This window comes from Strigops habroptila, chromosome 12 (genome assembly GCF_004027225.2).
Source record: "Strigops habroptila isolate Jane chromosome 12, bStrHab1.2.pri, whole genome shotgun sequence".
Classification (NCBI taxonomy): Eukaryota; Metazoa; Chordata; class Aves; order Psittaciformes; family Psittacidae; genus Strigops; species Strigops habroptila.
The window spans coordinates 10,864,825-10,892,547 of NC_044288.2; the positions used below are offsets into that span (position 1 = coordinate 10,864,825).

The following is a 27,723-nucleotide window of genomic DNA, read 5'->3' on the forward strand; positions in this document are numbered from 1 at the left end:
TTTCAGCGCAAGTGAGCTCCAGCCCTTGGCTGCCTTTGGGGCCTCCAATAGACCCCGGCAGAGGTGTTTCATAAGGATTCACTGTGGGACTGCGCTGCTCTTGAGGTACATTTCTTATATCCCTTTGTCTTGGGGATCGTGGTCTTTTCAACAGCTCTGAACGCTCCTATTTTTAACTCATTTCACTTGGTTTTGCGGGTACAGCTGGATCCCCGCAGGCCCTTCCCACCCTGTCCCCTCAGCCCGGCCCATGGATCAGCCCAGTTGAGCCTTTGGATCTCAGCCCCTGCAGCACTGCCCGTCGCAGCCTTCACCCCTTGGCTGCCTCTAGGACCTCCAATAGGCCCCGACAGAAGCGTTTCAAAGGGGTCACTGCGAAACCACACTGCTCTTGCGGTACATTTTTTACCCCTGCGTCTTCGCGTGAGTTGTTTTTTCATCAACAGCCCTCAACACTTTTTAATTTCTTTCATTTTCTTTTGCGGGTACAATCCAGATCCCCCAGCCCCTTCCCCCTGTGTCCAATCAGCCCAACCCAGCCCAGCCCTTCCCGCTGCACCCGCTTCCTCCCATCAGCACTGTGCATGCTTTACATGTCTCACTATCAGCAGATTCAGGCCTCAGCCTTGTGTCGAGCAGTTCCACCTCTGAGTGAAGCGAGTGAGGAGCAGAACTGAACATGGTTCAGCCTTCACACACTGCTCTAAGGTACCTCGTCTTCTGTAAGGGAAACAGGACTTTGCCAGGCCTGCCCTGTGATATGAGGCCTTTGAATGGACAACTGGTTTTGTTACCGATTTCAGCGCAAGTGAGCTCCAGCCCTTGGCTGCCTTTGGGGCCTCCAATAGGCCCCAGCAGAGGCATTTCATAAGGGTTTACCGTGGGACTGCGCTGCTCTTGTGGTACATTTTTTATCCTTTTGTCTTGGGACGCGTTGTTTTTTCAACAGCCCTCAACACTCCTATTTTTAACTCATTTCGCTTGGTTTTGCGGGTGCAGCTGGATCCCCGCAGGCCCTTCTCACCCTGTCCCCTCAGCCCGGCCCTTGGATCAGCCCAGCTGGGCCTTTGGATCTCAGCCCCTGCAGCCCCGGCTGTCGCAGCCTTCACCCCTTGGTTGTCTTTGGGGCCTCCAATAGGCCCCAGCAGAGGCGTTTCATAAGGGGTCACATCAGGACCATGCTGCTCTTGCAGTACATTTCTTAGCGTCCATCTTGAGGTGAGTTGTTTTTTTGACAACAGCCCCCAAATGTTTCGCTTTTTTCTCTATTTCTTTTGTGGCTACAAGCTGGATCCCCCCAGGCCCACCCACTGCGTGCCCTCAGCCTCTTCCAGCCCTTCCCAAGTGCCCCATCAGCCCAGCCCTGCCCTCCCTGCCGCATCCGCTTCCACTTGTCAGCACTGTGCATGGTTTACGTGTCTCGCTGCCATCAGAGCTCAGGCCTCAGCCTTGTGTCGAGCAGTTCCACCTGCGAGTGAACCGAGTGAGGATCAGAGCTGAACGTGGTTCAGCCTTCACACACTGCTCTAAGGTACCTCATGTTCTGTAAAGGAAACAGGACTTTGCCAGTCCTGCCCTGCGATATGAGGCCTTTGAATAGACAACTGGTTTTGTTATCAATTTCAGCGCAAGCGAGCTCCAGCCCTCGGCAGCCTTTGGGGTCTTCAATAGACCCCAGCAAAGGTGTTTCATAAGGGGTCACTGCGGGACTGCCCTGATCTTGTGGTAAATTTTTTATCCCTCCATCTTGAGGTGAGTTGGTTTTTTGACAACAGCCCCCAAACGTTCCGCTTTTTCCTCTATTTCACTTTCTTTTGTGGGTACAAGCTGGATTCCCCCAGGCCCACCCACCCACCGTGTCCCCTTCTCGCCACATCCCCTCAGCCTATCCCAACCCCTCCCGCCGTGTCCCCTCAGCCCAGCCCAGCCCTCCCTGCCGCATCCGCTGCCTCCCGTCAGCACTGTGCATGCTTTACATGTCTCACTATCAGCAGATTCAGGCCTCAACTTTGTGTTAAGCAGTTCCACCTCCGAGTGAAGCGAGTGAGGAGCAGAGCTGAACGTGGTTCAGCCTTCACACACTGCTCTAAGGTACCTCGTCTTCTCTAAGGGAAACAGGACTTTGCCAGTCCTGCCCTGCGATACGAGGCCCTTGAAAAGACAAGTGCTTTTGGTATCGATTTCAGCGCAAGTGAGCTCCAGCCCTTGGCTGCCTTTGGGGCCTCCAATAGACCCCGGCAGAGGTGTTTCATAAGGATTCACTGTGGGACTGCGCTGCTCTTGAGGTACATTTCTTACCCCTTTGTCTTGGGGCGAGTTGTTTTTTCAACAGCCCTCAACACTCCTATTTTTAACTCATTTCACTTGGTTTTGCGGGTACAGCTGGATCCTCGCAGGCCCTTCCCACCCTGTCCCCTCAGCCCGGTCCTTGGATCAGCCCAGTTGAGCCTGTAGATCTCAGCCCCTGCAGCGGCGGCTGTTGCAGCCTTCGCCCCTTGGCTACCTTTGTGGCCTACAATAGGCCCCAACAGAAGCGTTTCAAAGGGGTCAGTGTGAAACCACACTGCTCTTGCAGTACATTTTTTACCCCTGCGTCTTCGCATGAGTTGTTTTTTCATCAACAGCCCTCAACACTTTTTAATTTCTTTCATTTTCTTTTGCGGGTACAATCCAGATCCCCCAGCCCCTTCCCGCTGTGTACCATCAGCCCAACCCAGCCCAGCCCTTCCCGCTGCACCCGCTTCCTCCCATCAGCACTGTGCATGCTTTACATGTCTCACTATCAGCAGATTCAGGCCTCAACTTTGTGTTAAGCAGTTCCACCTGCGAGTGAAGTGAGTGAGGAGCAGAACTGAACATGGTTCAGCCTTCACACACTGCTCTAAGGTACCTCGTCTTCTGTAAGGGAAACAGGACTTTGTCAGGCCTGCCCTGCGATATGAGGCCTTTGAATGGACAACTGGTTTTGTTACCGATTTCAGCGCAAGTGAGCTCCAGCCCTCGGCTGCCTTTGGGGCCTCCAATAGACCCCGGCAGAGGTGTTTCATAAGGATTCACTGTGGGACTGCGCTGCTCTTGAGGTACATTTCTTATATCCCTTTGTCTTGGGGATCGTGGTCTTTTCAACAGCTCTGAACGCTCCTATTTTTAACTCATTTCACTTGGTTTTGCGGGTACAGCTGGATCCCCGCAGGCCCTTCCCACCCTGTCCCCTCAGCCCGGCCCATGGATCAGCCCAGCGGAGCCTTTGGATCTCAGCCCCTGCAGTGCCAGCTGTCGCAGCCTTCACCCCTTGGCTGTCTTTGGGGCCTTCAATAGGCCCCAGCAGAGGCGTTTCATAAGGGGTCACTGTGGGACTGCGCTCATCTTGCGTTAGATTTCTTATTCCTCCATCTTGAGGTGAGTTGTTTTTTTGACAACAGCCCCCAAATGTTTCGCTTTTTTCTCTATTTCACTTTCTTTTGTGGCTACAAGCTGGATCCCCCCAGGCCCACCCGCTTGTGTCCCCTCAGGCTATGCCAGCCCTTCCCGAGTGTCCCATCAGCCCAGCCCTGCCCTCCCTGCCGCATCCACTTCCAACTGTCAGCACTGCACACGCGCTGCCTTTCGCAGTGCTATCAGAGCTCAGGCCTCAGCCTTGTGTCGAGCAGTTCCACCTGCAACTGAAGCAAGCGAGGAGCAGAACTGAACATTGTTCAGCCTTCACACACTGCTGTAAGGTACCTCGTCTTCTCTAAGTGAAACAGGACTTTGCTAGTCCTGCCCTGCGATATGAGGCCCTTGAATAGACAACTGGTTTTGTTATCTATTTCAGCGCAAGTGAGCTCCAGCCCTCAGCTCCCTTTGGGGCCTCCAGGCCTTCGCAGCCTTCACCCCTTGGCTGTCTTTGGGTCCTTCAATAGGCCCCAGCAGAGGCATTTCATAAGGGTTTACTGTGGGACTGCACTGATCTTCAGGTACATTTTTTATCCCTTTTTTTATCCCTCCTTCTTGGGGTGAGTTATTTTTTTCGTGTAGAACCCCCAACACTGCTATTTTTTCTCTATGCCACTTTGTGGGTATGAACTTCAGCCCCACCAGTCCCCCCCACCACATCCCTCTCCCCAGCTCTTGCATCTGAGCCCCTGCAGCGCTGGTCATCGCAGCCTTCACCCCTCAGCTGCCACTGGGGCCTTCAATACCCCCCAGCAGAGGCGTTTCGCAGGGGTCACTGCAGGACCACGCTGATATTGTGGTGTATTTTTTATCCCTTTGTCTCAGGGTGGGTTGTTTTTTCATCAACAAACCCCAACACTTCTATTTTTTCTCTCTTTCACTTGGTTTTGCTGGTAGAAGCCGCATCCGCGCAGGCCCCCCCCACTGCATGCCCTCAGCCAGGCTCAGCCCTTCGATCAGCCCGGCCGAGCCTTTGCACCTCAGGCCCTGCAGCGCCGACCCTTGGGGCCTTCATGAGGCTCCGGCAGCGGCGTTTCGAAAGGGGTCTCTGCGGTACCGCGCTCATTTTGCAGCACATTTTCTATCCCTGCGTCTTCAGGTGAGTTATTTTTTCACCTACAACTCCCTACACTTCTATATTTTCTCTATTTCATCTTCTTTTGCGGGTACAAGCTGGATCCCCGCAGGCCCTTCCCGCTGCTTCCCCTCAACCCTGCCCTTGCATCTCAGCCCCTGCAGCGCCGCCATCGCGGCTTCCACCCCTCGGCTGCCACTGGGGCCTTCGATCGACCCCGCCAGAGGCGTTTCATAAGCGGCCACAGCGGGACCGCACTGATCTTCAGGTCAACTTTTTATCCCTCTGCCTCGGGATAAGTTGTTTTATCGACAACAGCCCCCGCACGGTTCTTCTTTTCTCTATTTCACTTTGTTTGGCGGGTTCACGCCAGACCCCCGCAAACCCTTGCCGCCGCGTCTGCCTTCTCCCGTCTGCATGGCGCATGCGCGGGGTGGCGCAGGCTCCCGCCCGCTCGCTGGCTCCGCCCCTCACGCACATCCGGGTCCCGGCGCTGGCCCCGCCGGCGCCGCCGCGCCGCTGTCCCCCTCCGCGGGCTCCCAATAAAGTTTTGTTGCTGAGCGGGCGGGCGGGCGGCCGGCCCAGCCCCTGCCTCCAGCCTCACGGACGGACGGACGGACGGACGGACGGACGCTCGCCCCGGGCCGCCGCCGCGGTGGAGCCAGGCTGCCTCTGCTCCGTGTCGGGTGGGTCCGGGGGGGGCGGGGGGGCTGCGGTTCGCGTTCCCGGGGTGGGGGAAAGGGCCTTTCCGAAACTCACAGCGGGGCCGTGGCCTCCCCCGGCGGTGCGGGGCTTTGGGACGTCCCGGGCCGGACTGAGGGGGAGCGGGAGGCGGCGGGTGAGCGGCGTGTGGAGGAAGGAGCAGCCGCGGGAGGGAAAGGGGAGCTCAGGATCGCGCTGCTGGGCTGTTAAAACACGCTCGGTGCTGATAAAAATAAGTCTGTGCACGTAACTGTAGGAGCGAACTGTTGCAACGCTAATGAGAGCCTCGGTGGTTTTTGTTTCTCTTTTTATTTATTTATTATTTATTTAAGACGTGGAGCTTGCTCCCGGCTGGAGCAAGGCCTTGGCCCAAGGAAAGGGGAGAGGAACAATTCCACATGTTTCGGATCCCTTGGGAAAGAGAGGCGCTTTCCCGCGGAGGCGATGGTGGGGCACCCGCACTTGTCCACCTCGGCCTTCCCTTGCGTGCACCCAGCCCTGACAGCTGCCTGACAACAGATGGGCCGCCCGAGTGATTTAGAATGGCAATTTTTGTTTTCTGTGGGTTGTAAACTTAATAGAGGAAATATGGTCTTGCGGTTTGAAGCACAAGACTGGGAATCAAGTGATCTGTGTGCTGTTCCACTTGGGTAGCTTCTGGTGGGACTTGAGACTCGTTGAATGAAGGTATTTCTTACTAAAATAAGGTAGGGAAGAACTGATTCTGCAGTAGTTGTTGAATATATTATTGAATAGGTTCAGTAATAGTCATTGAATGTTTTGGTGGGATCTGTAGGGATTTAGGGATTTTACTCAGTGAATGAGCTGGGCTTTCACAAAACCTCCAAGAAATAACTGTCAACATTTGCATCAGCCTCTGAGTTTTGCCTTGTCAGGGGAAATCAGATCGTCAGTATGTGATGGTTTTAGATGAAATCTCTTATTGGTTTTCATGCCTTTGTTAATTTCAGTTGATTTTACCTTCTGTCAGTGGCTTAATAATACTCAAACCTGAAATTAACATCGTTGTATATCCCAGTTATGGAATATCTATCCGATAATTGAGGAATCACAGAATTAGGTTGAAGAGAAGGGGGAGAAAAAAGGTGGAAACAGTGTTGCAGTCATGTGCCCGTGCTCATCAAAAGTAATGCAATACTTTATGAAGTTGGCAGCTGGTGGTAGTGGAAGTTAATAGCAGCAGCAAATAACTTAATTGAAGATGTTTCATAATTAGTGTGTTGTAACTTTTGAGAGTGCCCTGTCTGTGTGTAGAGCGCTGTTGGATTTAATGTCTTAATCCCTACCGTTTGATAGTGGTTTACTCTTACCGCTGATATTAAAATTGCTCGCTTGGCCTTGAAATTGCTGCTCAGCGCTTAATAGCACTTACTTTTGCAAACAAAACCAAACTCTTACAAACCATGTGCTTATCGGGGTACCTGCCTTTGTCAAAGCTTTCCTTTCCTTTCCAATGTGGACAAAATACACTTGAGAGAGGAATTTTCTTGTTTTCTTTAGAAAACTTTCCTAGTGGAAGCCCAAGATGGACAGTCCTGGTGGGGATGAGAAGTGGGAAAAGAGGAAGAGAGGCTTCATCTGCATTTCTTTCTCTCGATGACAAAAGATCACAACCAAAGGGCATGCTGCTATGATGCTGCACACAGCTGTGGTGGGTGTATTTTGTCTGAGGTTTGGAATTTTAACCTCTGATGGAATCTGAAGGAACTGTGGACTTTGTACTACTTAGTTCTGGTTATGAAGTCCAATTTTTAATCTTGCACCTTGAATGGGTGATCTCCTGGGCAGAGTTTTTGTGATGATAGAATATTATCTGAGCTCAAAGAAACTCTGTCTCAAGATACAGTACGCACACTCTGTTAAGCAACTTTTGGGGTTTATTCAAGTGGGTTTTGCAACTTAGGTTGTGATCTTTAATATTCCAGAGGATGCTTTTAATTTTAGTAAAATGTCCTCTATATTTTCTTTATAATTCGCTAAAGAAAACTCTTAAGAACTCCTTTGTTGCTCTTGGCTAAGTTACATACCTGCAGAAATACTGCTGTGGCAATTCTGTGCAAGTCCCTGTATCTTCCTTCCCTGCCAGTTGAGCCGCTTTTTTGTTTGGTTTGTTTTTTTAATCAAAATTCAAGTTTCTGCTAATGTCTATGATAGATTTGCCAAAATTAATGTGTTCATATTTCTTCCTCAAAGATCTTTCAATATTTTTTAATAGCAACAGGTAAGGGAGCACAGCATTAAAAGATGTGTTCTTGTGTGAGCTGAAAACACTTCAGATAGTTCATGGCTAACATTGATAAACAGCTCATTAAAAGCAAGTTGAACAGTCATTTAAGACTTTTGCAGTTATCATTAGTCTTAGTGCAAGTTCCTGCCCTGTTTTCTGGAAGCCTTTTTAGCCGTGTTCCTGTGACCACGTAGAAAGGTTTGGCTGGCACTTGAGCGCGCTTGACCAGCGTGGGTTGGCAAGGTGCAGCCCGCCGCCTGCCAAGTCTGTATCCCTGCTGACCTACCACCAAGGTTGAGCCTGCCAGGACTGTCATCCCCGACAGAGGATCTTTGTCAGGATCGCTGCTACTGATACACCAACTATGAAGTAGTGTCTCTGAATTCTGGGTCAGTGCATGTCACAAACTGACAAATTTAGAATACTTTGCCATTCATTCATTCTGTGCAAAGGGGGTGTGGGGGGAAAGCTGGTTGAATTACTATTGTCAGTGTTCCCTCCAATCCTGTAGCTTTTGTAAACTTGTCACAGCCTTAATGCGATTCAGATGGAGTGGAAGTGTATACGCACACACACATACATCTTTATTTTTCTTCCCCTCTTTCAAAGCTTCATGAAATTGTACAGTCTCTTCTTTCAGGTTATGCTTTTTGTTGGCTAATTCACATCTTAGGATCTTGTTCTTTAATGAAGGTCTTGCATATGAACATCAACGTTTTTGGAAGGGTTTGTTCAGTTTAATTTTTTAACATACTTTAGGATTCGTGAAAAGTATAAGATAACCTTTTTTTCGCCAGTTTTTTCCTGCAGGTGTAGAACTGAGGTCATTTCTAATCACCTCCTTGCTTGTCTGTGTCCACCAACCTAACAATGGAGACATAGGCTTTTGTTTTCATGTTCAGTGAAATTCAGTAATGCTCTTGTGTGTGATTTTTAACTAAGAAAGGGATGCTAACTTGTAGCTATCTGCTGTGGTTAGAGTAGATCTTAACCTTAAAAACATGAGGCAGTTTCAGGGCTGGCTTTCAGACGTGCTGATTACTGTTGGTAATGGCATTTTTCAGCATAATGCTTCTGTTGGAAAGTGCCAATTAGCAGAAACAGAAGTGTGAGAAAATGTACAGATCTGACAAAACACTTAAGGGAGAGAGATTTTGGTTCAGAGATGGAATTTGTAGGTTTTGAGAACTTCTACAAAAGCTAATTGCTCAGTAATTAGAGTAGCTGCAGACACCAGGGCCATGGGAGTGGTGGATTTTTGTGTTCTAGGCAGATGCCTTAAGAAATAGATATTAACTTTGTTTAGGCATGGGAAGTTTTCTGTGTTTCTCTTCTATATCACAGTTAAGCTCAAGTTTTGCCATCATGCAGACCAAATTCAGACCTTTCTGTTCTTTGGTTACACTCTTTCTGAGGTTTTCTTGGCATCAGTTGGGAGTGAGGGTACTTTTGAAATGCAGTAAAGCTCTATTAGTGAACTCCTTACTGGACCTCTTTTGTGATAGAAATCATGATCACTTGTATTATATTTTAACAGTAATTTTTGAGAAGATTTTAAGAAAAACGAGCAGCATTGCTTTTACTATCTGGCTTTTATGTTTCTACTTCTATGTACAATGTATTACTTACTGCTTGTGCTTGGCCTCAGAGTTTTTATGATGTTTCCTTTAAGAGAGTGCTAGTTAAATACTTCTCAGTTGACAGAGCTAAATGCTTCAGTTTTACATTTTTTTTAAGCTGTGTTAGATGATGTACAGATGTGGAAATGAAAAGAACAAGCATTGTGTGAGAAAGCCATGTCTGAAGTTGTCAGTGCATTTTTGTGTTTGGAGAACAGTTCATGGTTAGTAAAAGTTTTGAAGATACCAGACAATTCCCTTCTGTTCTTGTTTACATGTAGTATTACTTAGAATATATTGCCTTACAAGGCATGTTTCAAGCAAAGAAATCTAGTGCTGGTATAAAAGCATTTATGGGTTTTGGTCAACTGGATGTGCATTTGGATATGCAAACCCAGTTCTGATGAAAACACCACAAGTTCCTTTTTGATACCATTTATAAAATCTCCTTTCGTCTTTTACTTATCCTGAAGGGGAGGAGGGGAAAAAAATAGTTATATCACTGGTGATCTGCTTCATGGCTAAGGTGTTGCATAGGATAATTGAAGAAAAACCCTTTCTGTTGGAGGGCTATGGCAGTGATATGAGATATGTAGGCCCTTTGGGTTTATTACTTAAGTTTTTAACCACTGTGTAACCTTGGGATTTATTTTATCTTTGGTATATATGGGAAAACTGTGGAGCTAACGTGTTTTCTGTATTTGTCGTCAAGAAAAGGCTCTAGTGCATGCTGTTGCATGGGATTGTGTGCTGAGCTACAAGGTAAGACATAGACTTGGGAAAACTATAATAAAAGTGCAATCCCTGTCAGGAACTTTGTAGAGAAAGAAGGACCTTCATAAAACCAGGTGAAATTGGTGTGTGAGGTTGTAGTTTTAGGCAATTTTTAAGAAAATACTGATGACTGAATACAGCATAATATGCTGTAATTGAGTTTCTGAGCATTCTGTGTGAGTATATAATAATGTGTGTGTAGAGTCAAAATACTTGAGCGTTTCGAAGTTGGAAGAGGCAGTAAAGTTAAGCACAGTTTTAACTGCAGATCTGCAGCAGCTCTAATGAACTACCAATTGTGTAGCTGGTTATAAGTGGTGGTTTGTTTCTATTCTGAAATTGAGTCTCAAAGCAGCTTCTAATCATGAGCACTGAGGTTCCTTAGTTCAGCCTGGGTATGGTGCTACAGGAAGCTGTCTTAATTTGCAAACAAGTAAATTAAGCAGGAGGAGAATAGTGCTCGTACATTTGCAATACAAGCTTAGTATTGGCAGTAGGGAAAGATGAGGACTGTGTAGTTGTTCCCCATTTTATTCTTACCCTTGTAAAAAGCATTATCCCTTGCCACACTGCTGGGGGTGATGGCCTGCTTGGTTAATGATACTTTAAATATAGATTTTGCAGGTGGGAAATTAGTTTGGAATCGATGGCAGAACATGTTACATAAAAAGTGCAGCTCATTAAAATAAATACACTGCATTTAATTTTATATTGATCTGTTCTGCTGCGAGTCTTGCTCAGGCCCTTTTAGCCAGAAAGAGATTCCTTGATAGTGAATCAAATTTATCTGCCAAACTTGTTGGTTTGATATAATAGGCTAAGAAAATCTCAGAAGAGGAACCAAAAAGTAGTTGAGTTGCTTAGTGTTTGTGATGGTAGATGAAAGGTAGTCTCTTCCTCCCATCTTCACAACTGAAATATAAGTTCTGCTGTTAGCCCAATTTGTGTGTATATAGCTACCTTGATGAGTTATGAAGAAGGGGGTTTAACAATGGATCTGTTCACACAACTAGTTTCCTTCCATTTGCTTCAGTCATTACCAAGAACTTTAAACATATAAATAATGCATGCCCCAAAGTCCAGTTTTGATACAGCATTTACTTCCTTTTATACTCACCTGTTAACAGCCCCCTCATGCTACCCCATGCAATGCATTACGCTCACTCTTTAGAGTGTTTGTAACTTTTGCTTTATTTTAAATGTAATAACATGTTTTTCAGCTGATGTTCTCTTGTAGCTCAGCTGAAAAGTTATTTAATAAAAGCAGGTAATGCATAATAGCCCCTCTGCCTCTTAAGGAAAGTTAAGAAAGCTCTTTTCCCCCCATGAAAGCTGTTACCAGCTGGGTCTAGAGGTGCCACAATACATGTAATTTGTGCAACACTATGAATGAAAATGTGACTCTAAAGCATTTGTTTCTGTGCTCAAGTGTTGGTGACACACTGTTGTACTGCAATCACAGCTCATAAGGTGCACTTTTAAAATCTCGGAAGAAATTGATTGTAAATATAGATGATCTGATGATGGTGTTCCTAGCAGATGCATGGTTACTGAGAAACCTTTCAAAAATTAGATGCTGAAATGATATCAAATACAAATATGTGTTCTAAATGTGGTTTATGCTGCTCAGATATTTTAAAACCCTGCAGGAGTTGCCATTTCTGCATGAAAATGTTTAGTTTCTACATAAATGCCTGAACCTGCTGCTCTGTGGCCTTAAATAGTTCCAAAGAAGGAAACACTTTAAGTCTACAAATAATTCATGAAGCTTTTTAATTCTACTTTGCTTTCTTAAGAAAAAGCGAAAGCTGTAAACCTTCAGTATTTCTACCTTCCAGAATGAACTTCTGAAAGGCTTTTAATGAGATTTAATTCAGTGTCATTTGTGCTTCTCAAAGTCTGTTAGTAGTTTGTCGCAGGGTTTCTTTTTTGCCCTTGCTTTTCTTGAACAGGTGAAAATATGCTTCAGCAGAAGAGTCTTGAAAGCCTCATGGGTGGCCAGAATGGATTTCCAGCAAATGCCATTAACATTTTCAGCTTCAGCAGTCTCATTTTTCGGTGGTTATAGTACAAGCATGTATGTGGAAACTTCTTTTTTAAGAAGTTGAAACAGTTGTGATCAAATCTGTTAACAGTGCTTTTGGAATACTTGTTCTACGAGGTTTGGTTTTGTTACTAGGTATTCAGATGAATGTAAAGGTTTTAGAGTTAAATTATGTTACTTACTCCAAGCAGACTATGTCTAAAATCATCATTTATAGGACAGTCATTTGTCAAAATTCTCTGGACACTTCCCCTCCAAATCCTAGTTACTGCAAAGCATCAGTTTAGAACTGTTCCAACTTTCTTTGCCTTTTGTTAGCTTGTTTATTCCATGAGCATACTTGTGGGTAAATGATGTTGAAATGATATACAAGCAGGAAAATTTCATTCCTACTTGATGCATGATCCTGTTGTGTTAAATAAAAAATAAACAATTATACATGATCATAGAATAGAATCCTAGATCTGCAAACTTGATTGCTTAATATAGATGGGGCAGCTGTAATGGAAAATAGATCAGGGTGGCAACAGTCGAGGCGTTTCTTAGAATCTCATCTGAGCTCAACAACTATAGAAATTTCTGGTGTCTCTTCTGCCTGGGTGATGCTGAAGGTTCTTTGAAAGCATAGCTGAGAACCAAAAATAGAACTTTTGAATTGTCTTCTTTCTGGTCTGAGATTCTAGGTGGGTTCATTTCCTTTCTTAGGGGTGTGAGCAATAGCTGATATCTTACAGCTATTGAATGCGCGCAAGGCTTGGAAGCAACTTAATGTGACTATAAACAGCTTTTACTTTTTAAAACAGTAAACTTCTATCCTCACTAAAAGAATAAATTTAGTCTGCATTCTTGGCCAAGTTTATCTCCCTTTATGTGTTTCCTGTTACTTTGAAGGGTGCAAAGGTTCTCATGTGTAATAGTTCTGGGGAACTAAATGATACTTAAAGTGCAGACATGTCCTTATTTCTTGTGATACATAATTGGTTGTGGGTTCTTCTTCTTTTCTTTTTCTTCAGTGCCTTCTTCTGAGGCTTTACTGAAGCAGTGGGAGACTTCTGTTCCCTTAATTTCTTTTTGTTCATTTTGCATTTTATGAGAACTTAGGAAGAGATCTTCAAACAGTTTTTGTTTGGTTTGGTTTTCCCAGGTTTTTTTCCATATTCTTGAAACAAAGCTGAATAATCAAAGAATTACCAATGGGATTAAGCTACTGTGTGAAATAAATGGGCTTTTTCCTGTGAAAAGTGTTTATAAGTTTTTAAATTTACACTGTTCATTGTGGCCAAGTGTCCTTGGGTTTGTTCCCTGCTTTCCTCACCTTCCACCTCCCTAGTAGAAAATTTAGGATGATTACATGTGGGACATAAATGCTTTGTCTAGGGATATTTGCTGTATCTTTGACTGATGATGCTTAATGCATGGTTCTGTTAGAGTAAAATACCTGTCCATGTGTGTGAGCAAGCTTGTAAATGTGCCTAGACACTAAGAGAAACCTTATCAGATGACTTTTAGTTAATCAAAGATGAGAGGAAAAAAAAGATCATCTTGATCAAAGGTAGCAATCTAAGAGAACCAGCACAGAGGAACTTAAATCTTTCTTCCCCCCAACACACACCTTTCTCTTATGTGCAGATTTGGCGTCTCGGGCTATGTTAGGTGTTCTAATTCACCACGGTTTATCAAAAGTTGAGAGACAATGTTGTTTGGCAGTCTCTGTAGCAAGAAAGGAAGCATCTTTTGTTATTGACATCCTTTCTCTTAGCTCTGCTCTTGCTTTTTGCCAGCTGCTCATTGTCTATACTTGCTTATTTAGTATTCACAAGGGATTTTACAAGTTCTTATCAGTGCGTTGCCACAGCACATCATTTCCTCTTGTCATCGGTACTCCTTAAATCGGTGGGGGGAGGATTTGCATTAGAGCTGGTGAGTGGTAGAAAACATCACCATTCATGAGCGCTGCTTGAGTTGCACAGTGTTGTTCTGCTCCTCTCCTCTCTGCGGCAGTTCGTAGTAAAGGTCACAGTATTTACTCCACCGTGACTCCCCCCTTCTTTTGCTGGGGAAAAGAAAACACTTCTTTCTGTGCCAAAGGCTAAAAATATCCAGCGCTTCAAATATTCTTCTTAAAAGATACAAGGAAGTGCAGCATAAAAATAGCCGCAGCTGAAAAGGTTGATCACCTTTGAGTGGCTGGGAAGGGCTGCTTTGGGGGGGGTTTAATGGGGTTTTCTTTCAATTGTTTTTTGTTTTCCTTGTAGTTATCTTACAGCTTCTTCCTCATTTTTTTTCTTAACACTCTTCAAAAAGCATGAGGTACCAAATTGGAGCTCAAGAGCAAGCAGATGCTTTCATATTTTCTCCTTTTGGATAATAAAGGTCCATTTGAGTGCTTCAGTGCAGTACTGGCTGTGGAACTACTCGTTCCACTGTGCCTCCTTGTTTCTTCATCACGAGTTTAAGTCTTCTGGTGAAGCACTATGACAGGGATATAGTACCAGTTTTAAAGTATATTCCCCAAGACTGTTTTATGAAGGAAAATCATTTATTTAAAGAATGCTAACAGAAACCATGCTGTCCTTTTGGTGCCTTGGCTGACCTTTCCTCCACTGATCAGTAATGCAGGAGTTGGGGACTCTGATCATGTTTTACTTGGTTTAGCTTTGGAGTCAGGTCCTTGTGCTTCTGGGATGTTGTTCTGAAATAAAATCAGGTGCCATGGCTAGGGTTGAAACAGGGATTCTTTTTAATGTAGAATCATATCTGCTTTTTTGTTTTACCACAATCTTGTTTACTAATTCCTTGTTAACTTATCTGTTTCATAGAACTGAATTGGAGGAATCGATCGTTATTTTGATGTGAAGACTTCATCACTGACGTCTATATGTTCATTTGTTGGCCTCCAAGAACTAGTGCAGCTCATCAGTGGCAATAACTGACATTTCTTTGAAAAAAACCCCAAATAAACAAAAAAACCCAACAGACAAAACCCAACAGACCTTTTGAAGACTTGTGTCAAATGACGTCAATGGCCAGTTTGTTCTCCTTTACTAGCCCAGCTGTAAAGCGTCTGTTGGGCTGGAAACAAGGAGATGAAGAGGAAAAATGGGCAGAAAAAGCTGTTGACGCTTTGGTTAAAAAGCTGAAGAAGAAAAAGGGTGCTATGGAAGAACTGGAGAAAGCCTTGAGCAGTCCAGGACAGCCCAGCAAGTGCGTTACTATCCCCCGCTCTTTAGATGGACGACTTCAAGTTTCTCACAGAAAGGGCCTTCCCCATGTCATTTACTGTCGTGTTTGGCGTTGGCCTGATCTACAAAGTCATCATGAGCTGAAGCCTTTGGATATTTGTGAATTTCCTTTTGGATCTAAACAGAAGGAAGTCTGCATCAATCCATACCACTATAAGAGGGTGGAGAGCCCAGGTATGTTTGAACATGGCTGTCTTAAAAACACTAGGAACCACTTACTGTTCACTTCCTCCTCCAGTGCTGTATAACAAACTACGTTTGGTGTATGAGGGAGTTTGGAAGAGGAATAATGTTCCAAGTGTACTTTTCTTGTGGGGCTTGGGGGAGGTGTGTTGTCCATTCTGTATTAGCTGTTTTTTCTTTGTGGTAAATCATGCTTTTCCAACAGATCTCTTAAGCCCGTTAACCTTAAACTTAATGGCAAAGTCCTCAACTGTAATAAAGCAGAAAGCAGTGATCAAAAGACTTTGGTTTCTTTGACAAAATTGTTTAAAACCCTCAGTCTTTGCAAGGAGGTTTATAACCTTTTAGGAGCTTAATATTTCATCACTGAGTGACACAGATTGAGGAGATAGAAGAAAAAAAATGAATTCTAGGATGTAGCGTTCATCAAGTCAGGTGGGACTTGAGTTCCCAGCAGCAGGCAGCAGAGCTGAACAGAACCAAGAGTGATGCTCAGTTAGAGCAAGGTACCAGGTTTGTGTCAGGTAGCAAGTCTGCTGTTAGGGCACATTGCCATGGGAGAAGGTGAGGAGCATTGTGGTTACGAGTGGGAGAGGTGGAGTATGTTGCTCTGGAAAGTACAGTGAAAAGTTGCTTCTGTTGTTCCACAAAATGGTTGTAACGTACTGCAACCACCTGTAGTGCTCAAGTGCTCTACTTTAGCACTTGGATTCCAGACTCCAGCAGTCTTGAATTTAAGAGTTAAAACTCCAGCTTAGCAATAGTTGTATTGTAGTATAGATTTCGTTTGTCTTCAGTAAGAAAGGACTATGTGTAACTATATAGTTAAGCTATAGTAATAAAGACTGTATTTCCATTTCTACTCAGTTGATAATGTACACATACAGTGAGAGTAGGAAGAAAATTAACTCTATCCCAGCCAAAACCAGGACAGTTTAGCACCTCTAAATCAGTACTTTGGTATGTGCCACATGTAAACTGCTTTTTTCTTAAAAAAAGGTCCAGTTGCATGAAATAAATGTAAGTTTGCTCTGGTTTTGCAAGAGTAGAGTTTGAGTCTTCCATGAAGGATAATGTAAAAAGATAAAGGAGAGAGGATGGGGTAAAGGCATCACAGATGAATCCCCTACTCCTCTTTCCACCCCAGCTAGTGTTGAAATTTCTGGGGTGAGCAGAACAACATGTTATTTGTCTCTCCTTCTATCTCTGTTTTTAATCTGAGTTTATCTGTCTTTTGTTTCCAGTTCTACCTCCAGTGTTAGTGCCTAGACATAGTGAATTCAATCCGCAGCACAGTCTACTAGTCCAGTTCAGGAACCTAAGCCACAACGAACCACACATGCCACACAACGCGACATTTCCAGACTCTTTCCAGCAACCCAACAGCACTCCATTTTCCATTTCACCAAACAGTCCCTATCCACCTTCTCCAGCCAGCAGCACTTACCCGAGCTCCCCAGCTAGCTCTGGACCATCCAGTCCCTTTCAGCTACCGGGTAAGTACAGCCTAAATGTCAACTTAATAAAAGTAATTGAAATGTCACATGCTACTGTGACTTATTAGCTCAGGAATTTGTGATACTTGCAGTAAATTGCTTTTCCATTTGCATTTTAAGGGGGGGTTTCTTACTAGTTTTGTCAGAATTAGTTGTTCTAGTTTTACTTTTTCAAATATTTTTTTGTCATGGGTGCAATAGTGGTCAGTTATTTTGCACAGCTTCCATGTAGAATAACTGGTTCATGCTTTAGAAGAATATCTAGCAATGAAAGGGAAGCAGATGTAAGAGGTTGAACAAGAAGTTTATTGATGTCTTTCTCTGAACAAAGACACATGTGGTATTTAACTGGAAAAAATAGCAGATTTTTGATAGGAACTTAACCTATTTGGGTAAAAATAAGGAAAAACCAACAGATGATAAGGCAAAGGAAAGAAGCCTTATTGAGTCTGTCTGGTTATTGGTGTGGTTTATAAAGCCAAGAAGTTAATAGATGAAAGAATTGATTTTCCAGTAGTTCAGTGGCCGCATTTTCGTTCTTTCTGGCTGCAAAAAGTGTCCATTCAGTGGGGTATGATAAAGTACTGGGATCACTGGGATGGATGCATTAATGGTATCCAGAGGGAATTTCTGAAATAGGGGATAATAATATGTTGGTACACTGACTGCTGATCGGAAGAATGCAGAGATCCACACTTTTGTAATGAACTCAGCCTACAGAAGCAGCAAAACCATAACTGGTTTAGGCCTTTGTTAATGCTACAGCAAATAGTTATTTCTTCTAGTACTTTCTTTTTGAGCATGGAGAAGAGGGTAGGCAGGAAAGCTAGTGTTTGTGTGACAGGAGGTAGGAGCTGTAGTTTGCCCAGCTGCAGGAGTGCAGTTGTTAAAACAAAAATGCAAGAAGAAAAAAGCCCATCTCTTCATTTTTTTAGGTAAGAATGCAAGTGTTGAAGGAGTTTACAGTAAAGGCAGCTGGCTGGGTTGTCTTCAGGTTACTTTGAAAATGGGTCCAAATGTTTTAACGTCTCTTGTTCAAGAGTATTTTTGTGTATTTACAACTGTAGCATGAATAAATAAATACTCTTAAATTGTTGAGGTTTGTTCTGGTTTATTCTTATTTCTTTTTTCATGTTTGTAGCTGATACTCCACCTCCTGCATATATGCCCCCTGACGATCAAATGGGGCAGGATAATACGCAGTCTATGGACACAAGCAATTCAATGATCCCTCAAATCATGCCAAATATATCTACCAGAGGTAAGTTGTAGAGCATGGTATAAAATTAACATAGTTTGGCTTATGACCAGATTGAGTGAGTAACTTCAGATGGCACAGTGAGCCTTGTTGATAAGTGGAAGCAGTCCTCCAAGGCAAGCTGGGCCGTAAGAACAAGAGTTGAGAAATAAAGCTTGCCTTGCTTATTTGCATCTCTTGCTTTTAAAGCCTCAGGTGCATCCTATGGCTTACAACAAGTTGAACTTTATTCATTTTTCAGAATCTTTTTTTCCTACTACCTTTGCCTGCTGTTGGAATTGTGTATGCACAAAGGCTCTGAAAATAGTCCAGAAATGATAACAATTCTTTTAAAACAGAAGAATCCTGTTTCACGTGATATCACAGTCATCTGTATTTTTTTGTGTAGGTTTTTGTTTAGTATGAGGCTTAAAATAGGAAAATATTATAATATCAGCAGACAAGTTATAGAAAGCATGAAAGTAAAAATCCTAAAGATCTTGATCAGGCCAGTTCTTGCCCATCATAACTGTTGACTAAGCTTTTACTTACCTGGTGATACACTGGAAGGTCTGCTTTACAGTTTGAGATTTAATATTTTAACCCTTATGTACACTGATGTTTCCATTTTGCCTGTTTTCAGATGTTCAGCCTGTTGCCTATGAAGAACCCAAACACTGGTGTTCCATCGTGTATTACGAGCTAAATAATCGTGTTGGGGAGGCTTTTCATGCATCTTCTACGAGTGTCTTAGTAGATGGGTTTACAGATCCCTCCAATAACAAAAACAGGTTCTGCTTAGGTTTGCTCTCCAACGTTAATCGCAACTCGACAATCGAGAACACTAGACGACACATTGGAAAAGGTAAAGCTCAGTTGTGTTATGCATGATTATGAAGTGAAGTCCTTGGTTTTATTTGAACATCTGTATGCTGCAGCAATGATTATTCTCAGATAAGAATAGTAGAAGTCGTCTGTGATATGTTATCTACCACTCTGGTATCAGAACACGATTTCCTTAAGCATGGTTTGGTTCTAATTGGGAATCGCACACATTTTTCTTTGGCTTTAATTTAAAAGATTAAATATTACCTCTTCCTTACCACACTATATTGTCATAGGGGCTTGTTTGTTATGGCTGGTGGTAGTCTGTATGTAGAATTTTGTGTTTCAGCACCAAGAAATACTGCAGGATTTCTGGTAATCTATGTTATATCTTCTTCCTAAATCAAGTTCTTCATACTACGCAGTGTATCAAAGATAGATTTTTTTTCCCTTTTGTTGTACATGCAAGATACTACGCTGCTGTCTACAGTATGTTCAAGTATCTTGCATGAGTTGTCAGCGGGACTTTGAAGTGCTAATGCAAAACTGCAAGGGCTCATTTGTCTGAGTGGATCCATGGGGTGTGTTTGTGTGTGGGAGGGATTCCTGGAGACAGCAGGTTTTGCAAGATCTTCTAGTTTTCCCATACTGTTTGGCTGATAGCACATATAGATGCACAGTTTTCATCTTTGATGGAATGTGCTTGGATTATCTTAAAAGGTAGTAGTTCTTTTCTGAATACCTCGGTTTTTTCTAACTAAGTCCTGAGAAGAGAACCCTGTTTCTATTGCACATATAGAGGCCTTTTTAACACCTAAGATCTTTCGGTACAGTTGGTCACTGTTACTTGTAATACATGTTCAAGAGCCATCCTGCCCCTTAATGGTCTTTTAATTAGAAACAACTATAAATACAGCAAACTTTTTCACATAATCTGGAGACCACAAGTTATATTAATCTGTTGGAACTTGGCTTTGCAATGCTGTTGTCCAAGAAAATTTAATAATATGAAGGGGAGCAACTGATTTCTGGGGTGTGGGTGGTTTGTCAGGTTCTTCTGTTTTGGCTTACCACTTTTGATGGTGCTGGCAGGGAAATCTAGTGCATCTCCCTAAGGTCAGAAGTGTAACAAGGGCCCGGCATCATGTTGTAGAGTAGTATTGGCTGCAATGAGCTTTAATATGTCTACATCTTTAATACTAATTATTAAAATAAATTTGCTTTATGGTAAAAGTTCTGAGAAGATTTAGTTTAGATCTTAGGCAGAAGTTGTTCCCTGTGAGGGTGCTGAGGCGCTGGCACAGGGTGCCCAGAGAAGCTGTGGCTGCCCCATCCCTGGCAGTGTTCAAGGCCAGGTTGGACACGGGCTTCGAGCAACCTGCTCTAGTGGAAGACCTTCCCCTGGTTGGAACCCTTCCAAGGTCCCTTCCAACCCAAACCTTTCTATGCTTCTATGGGTTTTGGATTCAAATATTGTTTGTTTATGGCTTTTGGAAGGTCTGGGTTTTTTGCCTCCTTACAACTACCCAATCCTACTTGATAAGCTTTTTTTCTGTAGTATTCCATTGCAAGCATGATATCAAGCATAATCCAGTGCACAATTAGAAGTACCTCTGTTCTTCTCAGGCTGTTATATTATCTAGCTGCCCTCTTCAGAGATCTTTCAGAAAGTCTTTACTCAGAAGATGTTAGTTAGCAAGTGGTAGTCCCTGTCTTTTTAAATAAATAAGATTGTGTGGTGAAAATGCATTCTTGCCCACCCCAGATTTTCTGACAGCTGCCTATGGTTGTTGAAGCCAGTGGTTCCTCTGTGTAACCTTCATCCTACCATAGTCCCAGGCAAATCTAGCAATGTACACAACAGTTGCTGCTGTCTGAAAGATTAACTTGCATCTGTTGACTTGCTGCAGCCTCATCTGGCAAACTACAGGATAGTCTGCAGTGATATATAGGCTTCAGTGCATAATGAGAGGGAAGCACTTACCTACATAGCTGAATCCAGGCAGGTGTGAAAATCTAAGGACTTTGATTATCAGGTTTGTAAAGCCTGATGGTGTTTAAGTTGTGCAGCTAATTGCGTTACCTCTTCTTTTACTGCATAAAAACACACTCAAAATCAAGAGCATGGATATATTTTCTCATTCATGTCTGTCACTGCCCCTTCTCTAGGACACTTTTGTTTCTTTTGGAATTGCCATAGGCAGAAGCCACCTGTTTTACAAAACTGGAGTTTTAAAATCCGCAGAAGTTCTCGAGGAAAATAGCTTGAAATAACTGTTGTGTGGCAGTAGTTTTTCATTCTATTCTGTAGTCGATGCGAGAAGGACATCTAGTGGCTGATGTACAATGAAGCCTACTGTGTTTTGCATTGAGAAAGTGTGTTATAGTGTGGGCAAAAGAGCTTTACTGAAAAGCTCCTCAAACAGAAAATGTACTTTGTTGTCTCTGGTTTTGAGGGAGCTGTATTAAGTACTATATTTTTGGAAGAAAAAGTAATTTGAAACGTTTTTATCTTTTTGTTTTCAAGGAGTTCATCTCTACTATGTTGGTGGAGAAGTCTATGCTGAGTGTTTAAGTGACAGCAGCATATTTGTACAGAGCAGGAACTGCAACTACCACCATGGCTTTCATCCAACGACTGTATGCAAGATTCCCAGTGGATGCAGTCTGAAAATCTTTAACAATCAGGAATTTGCTCAGCTTTTAGCTCAGTCTGTCAACCATGGATTTGAAGCAGTGTATGAGCTCACCAAAATGTGCACCATTCGCATGAGCTTTGTAAAGGTAAACAGGGCATCGATATCTATTGTGGATTTGGGTATTCAGCGGTAATTTCATTAGCACTGTAACAAGGTAGCAAAGCTATTCTGACCTGCTGTGGTTCTTTTCAATGATAACTATGTTGAAAATGGTTAATTAGGGGAGAGGGAAATCAATGCAAGAAAGGAGAAGCACACATTGCTATATTGGATGTTGGCTATCTAGTTACTTCAGTGTTCAGGAAAGGCATTTAATTGTGATTGTTAAAATTTTATTAAAGGAGATTTGAGCTCATGCTCTAAATTTGAAAGAACAAAGTGAATTATAAGACCACTAAAAGAGTGTCAGTAGAGAGGAGCATAAGAGATTGCAGAAAGAAATGCAACTCCTTCAAAGAGATGATATTAAGTTTTAAACAATTGACTGTGGGGAAAAAAGACATGATTTGAATTTGTGAAGTCAGACTCTGCTCTTACTGTCAGTAGTGTTTTCTCAACATGTTTAATCAAGATGCTGTCCATTTCAGAGTTAGCCCAGAGTCTAGACTTGGGCCTTCCAGGGTTTTTTTGCGTCTTGTCCAAAAGATATCTTATTTGTTTTGTCAGTTGTGATAAATATTGCTCAATTTGAGAGTGTACAGGATAGGGAGCAGGAGGGAGAAACAGAAAAGATGTGGCCATAGCCAGAAGTCATTCTTGAGTCAGCAGTGTGCTCCAAGAGGAGCTCTGGTAGTCACTTCGAGGCTGTAGCAGGTAAGACTTGATTCAGGCTTCAAGGTGTAGCTTCCCTCCCACTCCTTCCAAACCTCAGGTTTTTTTCCTTTAGATAAGGAGTGTTGCTAAATTGTGAGTTACCTTCAGATAAGTATCTTAGAACATGATTTCCTGCTGCTTGTTAGTACAGTTATTTTGAAAGCATGTCCTCAACTTGATTGATAACATGTTGTTCATTTTTACAGGGCTGGGGAGCTGAATATCACCGACAAGACGTGACGAGCACCCCATGCTGGATAGAAATTCACCTTCATGGGCCCCTCCAGTGGCTGGATAAAGTACTTACACAAATGGGTTCTCCTCTTAATCCCATCTCATCTGTTTCATAGTGCTGAAATTCTATCTTCAGCCTTATTTTTAGCGAACTTATTCTAATTCTAGTGAAACTTCCAGTGTGGATACTGTGAGCTATATGGAGAATGGATCTTACGGTTTAACTTCTTTTTTTAAAGCCCTTTGTGACCAATTCCATTGTGTATAGCTAATCAGTTTTACATTTCAATTTGTTCTTGTGATGCTTAAGTGACAGTTGAGCCCTAAGGGTGGAAAAGAAAAAAGTCTATTGAAAAGATTCAGAACACTTTTCCCCTCCCTCCCCTAGAACTTACAGGCATATGTCTTAACTGGAAAATGCTTTTTGTCCTGGAGGGACAAGAATTATGAAGACTGACTTCAGCAAATAAATGCATATCATAGTTTGGGATTTTTTTACTGTTTGAACATGTGCAGCTCCAGCTTGCAAGCTGTAGTTTTAGCATAGTTGCTTAACATCTTAAGGTTGACATCTGTCATAAGCAAAATCAGACTTTATCATGGCTAATTTGCCTCAGATTGAACAATGTGACTTTTCTTTTTTAAGTGTACACATGAAATACTTTTTACAAATCTCGGAGTGGTGTAAAAAAAACACTTTTATTGTCTTTTGGAAAATGCTGTCATAAACACACTTTGTATTAATGCAGAATAGCAGTTCTTAGCCTTTTTCCCACTTCAGTTTTGTAATCTCTCTTTTAACCACCGTTTTCAATAGTAATCAATACAAGGTAAACATCTTGCACGTTTCTGGAGTAATAATCCTTGTTTTGCTTTGATTTACACTCATGCCGTTTGGATTTGGTTGCCAAGGCTATTTCTTTTTAGGTACCCTTCTCTATTTTAACATAAACACTACTATTTGTAAATGGCAGTGCTTACTACTTTTTGGAAGGAATAAGTTGTTTTTTTTTGTTCTCTTTTTGGTGTTCTAGCTGTTTATTTTACCTGTCTGGCATTGATCTGTGTTAGGCCTTTTTAATCTCTCCGTAGACATTACGCAGTATTAGTGATTACACTGTATTTAATTCACTTTCAGTATGAGTTTGAGTCTCTTTGAAGACTGTGAGTGGCTTAGCAAATTAGTAACTGATTGCAGAAGCTTTTACTTCCAGATCATGTAATTTAATACAGACCCGTTGGTAATGACCAAAAGTAATCACTTCTTTGTAGCCTACGTGAAACAGTGGTCTTGATCCTGTCCCTGATGGCAGGTGTTCAGTCGGAAGACTCGTAACTGTAGTTGGCAGCTTTATGGGATGGAAGGACTGCATTAATATGATGATGAAATTTCTCTCTCACATGTAAGGAATCCTGTTGCCTGTGCTGTTGTATTACTCAGTAGAGAATTTAAACACTGTACTAAACACTAAAAGAAATCAGTTAAACAACATATGCATATATTTCCCCTTTAAATAATAAAAAAGGAGGCTGAAAGAAATATTCTAAGAGAATTAAAGTGAATTATATACAAAATCTCTTTGCATGCAGAAAAAGACCTATCATATTTTTTACCTTCTCACCCTCCTTTTTCACTATCCTGATTCACCTCTTCAGAAAAGGGTTCAGCATTTGGGGGAGAGGCTGAAAACTCTAAAATGCAAATACTTATTCAAAGATGTGTAGCAGTTAATTACTGCAATCCTGAGACATTGATTGCTTACACACGTTCTGGTGTCTTCTATTGAATGACATGGAAATCAAGCATCGTATGGTACCTAAGTAACAAATGATCTTAAAGAAATGAAATTGTTTACGTGTCATTAAAATGTTTCTTATAAAATGCCTTAAAGGAATAAACTGTAACACTTCTACAGAACCCTGATGTTCTCTTGTACAGGAATTTCTGTATTACTTTGGTAGTTTATTTTTTGGGGGTTTGGTGTTTTTTAAGCAGTTTCTCAAGTGTGTTCAAAACCAAGCAAGTGAATGCTCAGGAGAAGGGGAAGAACATGATTTGCCACTCACCTTTGGGGTTTTCTCTTTCATTCTTTGGAGCTGCAACCCGGAGATGGTTCTTTCGATCGAATAAGATGTGAAGTCAGTTGGCCACAGGATCAGGCTTTTATTTTGCCAAGTTGCTGAATATGTGTATTTTACACTACAGGATCTTTTTCTTGACTAGCTTTTATAATGTCATGGCACATTGGATTAAGGAACGATCTCAGTTGTAGGTACAAGGTTTTACTTTATCCAAAATGTTTCTCACTTGGCTTCATCTCTGCTGTTCACTTGTGTGTTTAGATGTGGCCAACGAAATGACTCAAGAATGGCTGCTGAAGTGGGGTGTTCATGAGCCAAAGCTGGTGCTTAGTGCTAGTATTGTGGTTAGATTGGCTACCCATGCACTGAACCATAATTTCTGCAATAATATCCAGTTAACCCACTTCTGATGCTGTCATTAAGTACTACAGTGCTCTGGCATTTGTCTGTGTACATAGTCCTGAACTGTAATATATGCAGTGATGGGAATATCCTTGTGACTGCTGATTTTACCAGGGTAGGCTTGCAGGAGCAGACCCAGTAAGATTTGTCTATGTTCTACACTCTGTTCCTTTTAAGAAGGATTTTTTGAGAGCTTTCTAGTTAACAAATGTGTGCTACTGGTTCCTGGTGTTCCTAATCATGTTTAGTTCAACTGTGCTGCTGATATAAAATTCCTCTATCAGTGCATGGGTGGATTGGATGGAGAATTGTTTGACCCAAGTGATGGTTTAAGCATAGTGATATCAGAAAGCGCTGCTTCTGTTGCAGCATACTTGTGTGTAAGTCATTTCTTGATCTAGATGGAGGGATGGAGAAACTGCACCAGCCAGTAGTGTGGTAGTGGAGAATGGAGCCTTTCTAGTGTAGCCCAGCTTAGACTGATGTTACTCTTCAGTGAAAACTGTTTTGGCTTTTGTAGTGTAAGTATTTCCTTTTTGGGCATCTTTCTACTTTGCACCGACCACAGCATTAACTAACAGCTTTGGCAATACCAGCAAATAGCCTAGAACAGCCTTATACTGAAGTTCTTTCTGGGTTTGCTTTTATAGTCACTGAGATGAGATAGTAGCTTGGATATTCCTCCTTAGAGGACTTCAGCCTTGCTGGCAGTCAGTCCAGTGCCTTGCATAAGTATTACATTCATTTAATTGCATTAGGCATGAAGTAGTTGTACATGAAGGGATGACATTGGGTTAGAGTATCTATAGGACCAAAATACAACTTTCTAGTATGACTGACTGATGAGAGACAAATCTAACAGAACAGCCATTAGTCAAAAGAGTGATAAACCAGCCCATGTGTTATCATTTGATACAGAATTGGTTTTGCTTGAAGCTATGATTTTTTTTCCTCTCCCCACAATACCACAGTGTGAAAGTTGTCAATTCTTGGGCAGATTTTCTTGCAGCATAAGTCTAGAGAACACTAAAATGTGTCAGGCTTTCTCCCTACTTTAAAATACAAACTTGTCTTCAGGTTATTGTTTTAGTTGCCCCAAAGTGTTGCTAGTGATGGATTTTAGGACAAAAGCACCAACCCACATGTTTTGCTTCAAAAGACAAACATGTGACTAACTTTTTATAGTTGTGTTTTAGGAAGGTGTCCCATTCTGAATTCAAATCAATAGACCAAACCATCAAATTACAACATAATGTTGCTTTATTGTGCTGCTCCATAAACCTGCTTCTGTGTTTGTTGCAAGCATAACCTTTATGCTTTTTGTTTACATTGTAGGAAACACAGTTCTAGCAATGAGTTTTTTTCATTTAACTCTAAACATCTTTTTATTTTGTTAATTTTAAATGATTAGGTTTTGCTATGTTACGTTTTTAAAGATATTTTTTGCATACTGCTGCTCATATTTCAATAAACAAAACAAAAAAACCCACCGATTTTCCTCATTTCCTTTCTCTGTAACTCCGTACGTCCGAAATACTTGTTTGCAAGGGCTGATTTATGACTTCTTGTAACTCGGTGCTGATGCCTTATCATGTACATACTCCTCCTCGTACAGGTGAGGTCTTACAAACACTTCTCTACAGCATTTTGGTAATACAAAACCTGCAGTACAAAAGTGTATCTGTAAGACTTCAACAGCGCTGATTGTGTAGGGGGTGGTTGGGGTTTTGTTTGGGTTTTTTTACCCTTGTGGCTGACCTTAACGTTTTTAAACAACCATCATCATGTCTGGATGTGTAGAGCTTTAAACTGATGGCCTCTAACCTGATAGCCTTGTCATTGAAATGAAGGTCTTTCTTTGAATGTCCTCGTACTGTTCCAGTAAAACGAGAATTTAGGAGAAGTTTAGTGAGCTGTTCTTTTACTCTCTGTTTGCTTTAATTTTTAAGATTGAGGAATAAAAAACTCTTCTCTCGTTTACCAAGATACTACAGAAGTAAAGGTTGAAACAGTAATTGGTGGAGTGCATAAATGAAAAGAAATCTTTCTTTTTTGGGTAAGATGAGTATAAAAATACTGAATCCCAATCCCACAGGGATACCCATTTAAGAACCAGATGATCTCTTAAGGTCACTTCCAATTCCAATCATTCTGTGATTCTGTGAACTACAGAAAGGACAAATTGCTTGCTTAGTACAATACTGAGACAAAAGTGCTGACACTGCTTCATCCTGTGTGTGCTGCCTGCTTTGGGCTTTAATTTGGCCAGCAGATTGCCACGGTGCAGTGACACTCCGAAGTTCTCTCATCTTCTCAACAATAATAGGGGTGTTTTCCTCTGAATGTGCAACTGCACTATACTAAGGAGGATCCAATCACTCAGGTACTAGTTTGTTATATTATATATATATGTCCTGATACAATTTTGATGGTTTTACTTCCAAAACAAGGATTGCCATGTAAAGCTCATAGATTTACTGTGACAGTATTACCTAGATGATACAGTTTAACTTGTAACATCCAAATGAAGTGTTGCAGTGGCTTTTCGACTTTCCAGAAACTTTATATGGAATTATTAATAGCTTTCTATATAAGTAAAAGCAAATGAAATCT

General features: G+C 42.2%; 1 protein-coding gene across 2 annotated transcripts in view; it reads left to right on the top strand.

Moving 5' to 3' along the window:
• SMAD5 (SMAD family member 5) overlaps positions 1-26,315 on the top strand; it is a 36,030-nt gene extending 9,715 nt beyond the window's left edge. The window contains exons 1-7 of one of the 2 annotated variants that reach the window (XM_030504441.1): positions 4,987-5,196; positions 14,717-15,313; positions 16,567-16,818; positions 17,960-18,079; positions 18,699-18,920; positions 21,408-21,664; positions 22,599-26,315. In XM_030504441.1, the coding sequence (XP_030360301.1) occupies positions 14,911-15,313; positions 16,567-16,818; positions 17,960-18,079; positions 18,699-18,920; positions 21,408-21,664; positions 22,599-22,742 (1,398 nt within the window). In that variant the 5' untranslated portion in view covers positions 4,987-5,196; positions 14,717-14,910 and the 3' untranslated portion in view covers positions 22,743-26,315. Of the gene's footprint in view, positions 1-4,986; positions 5,197-14,716; positions 15,314-16,566; positions 16,819-17,959; positions 18,080-18,698; positions 18,921-21,407; positions 21,665-22,598 lie in introns of those variants that run through there. The other variant, XM_030504442.1, reaches the window with a different exon arrangement.
• The last annotated feature ends 1,408 nt before the right edge of the window (positions 26,316-27,723 follow it).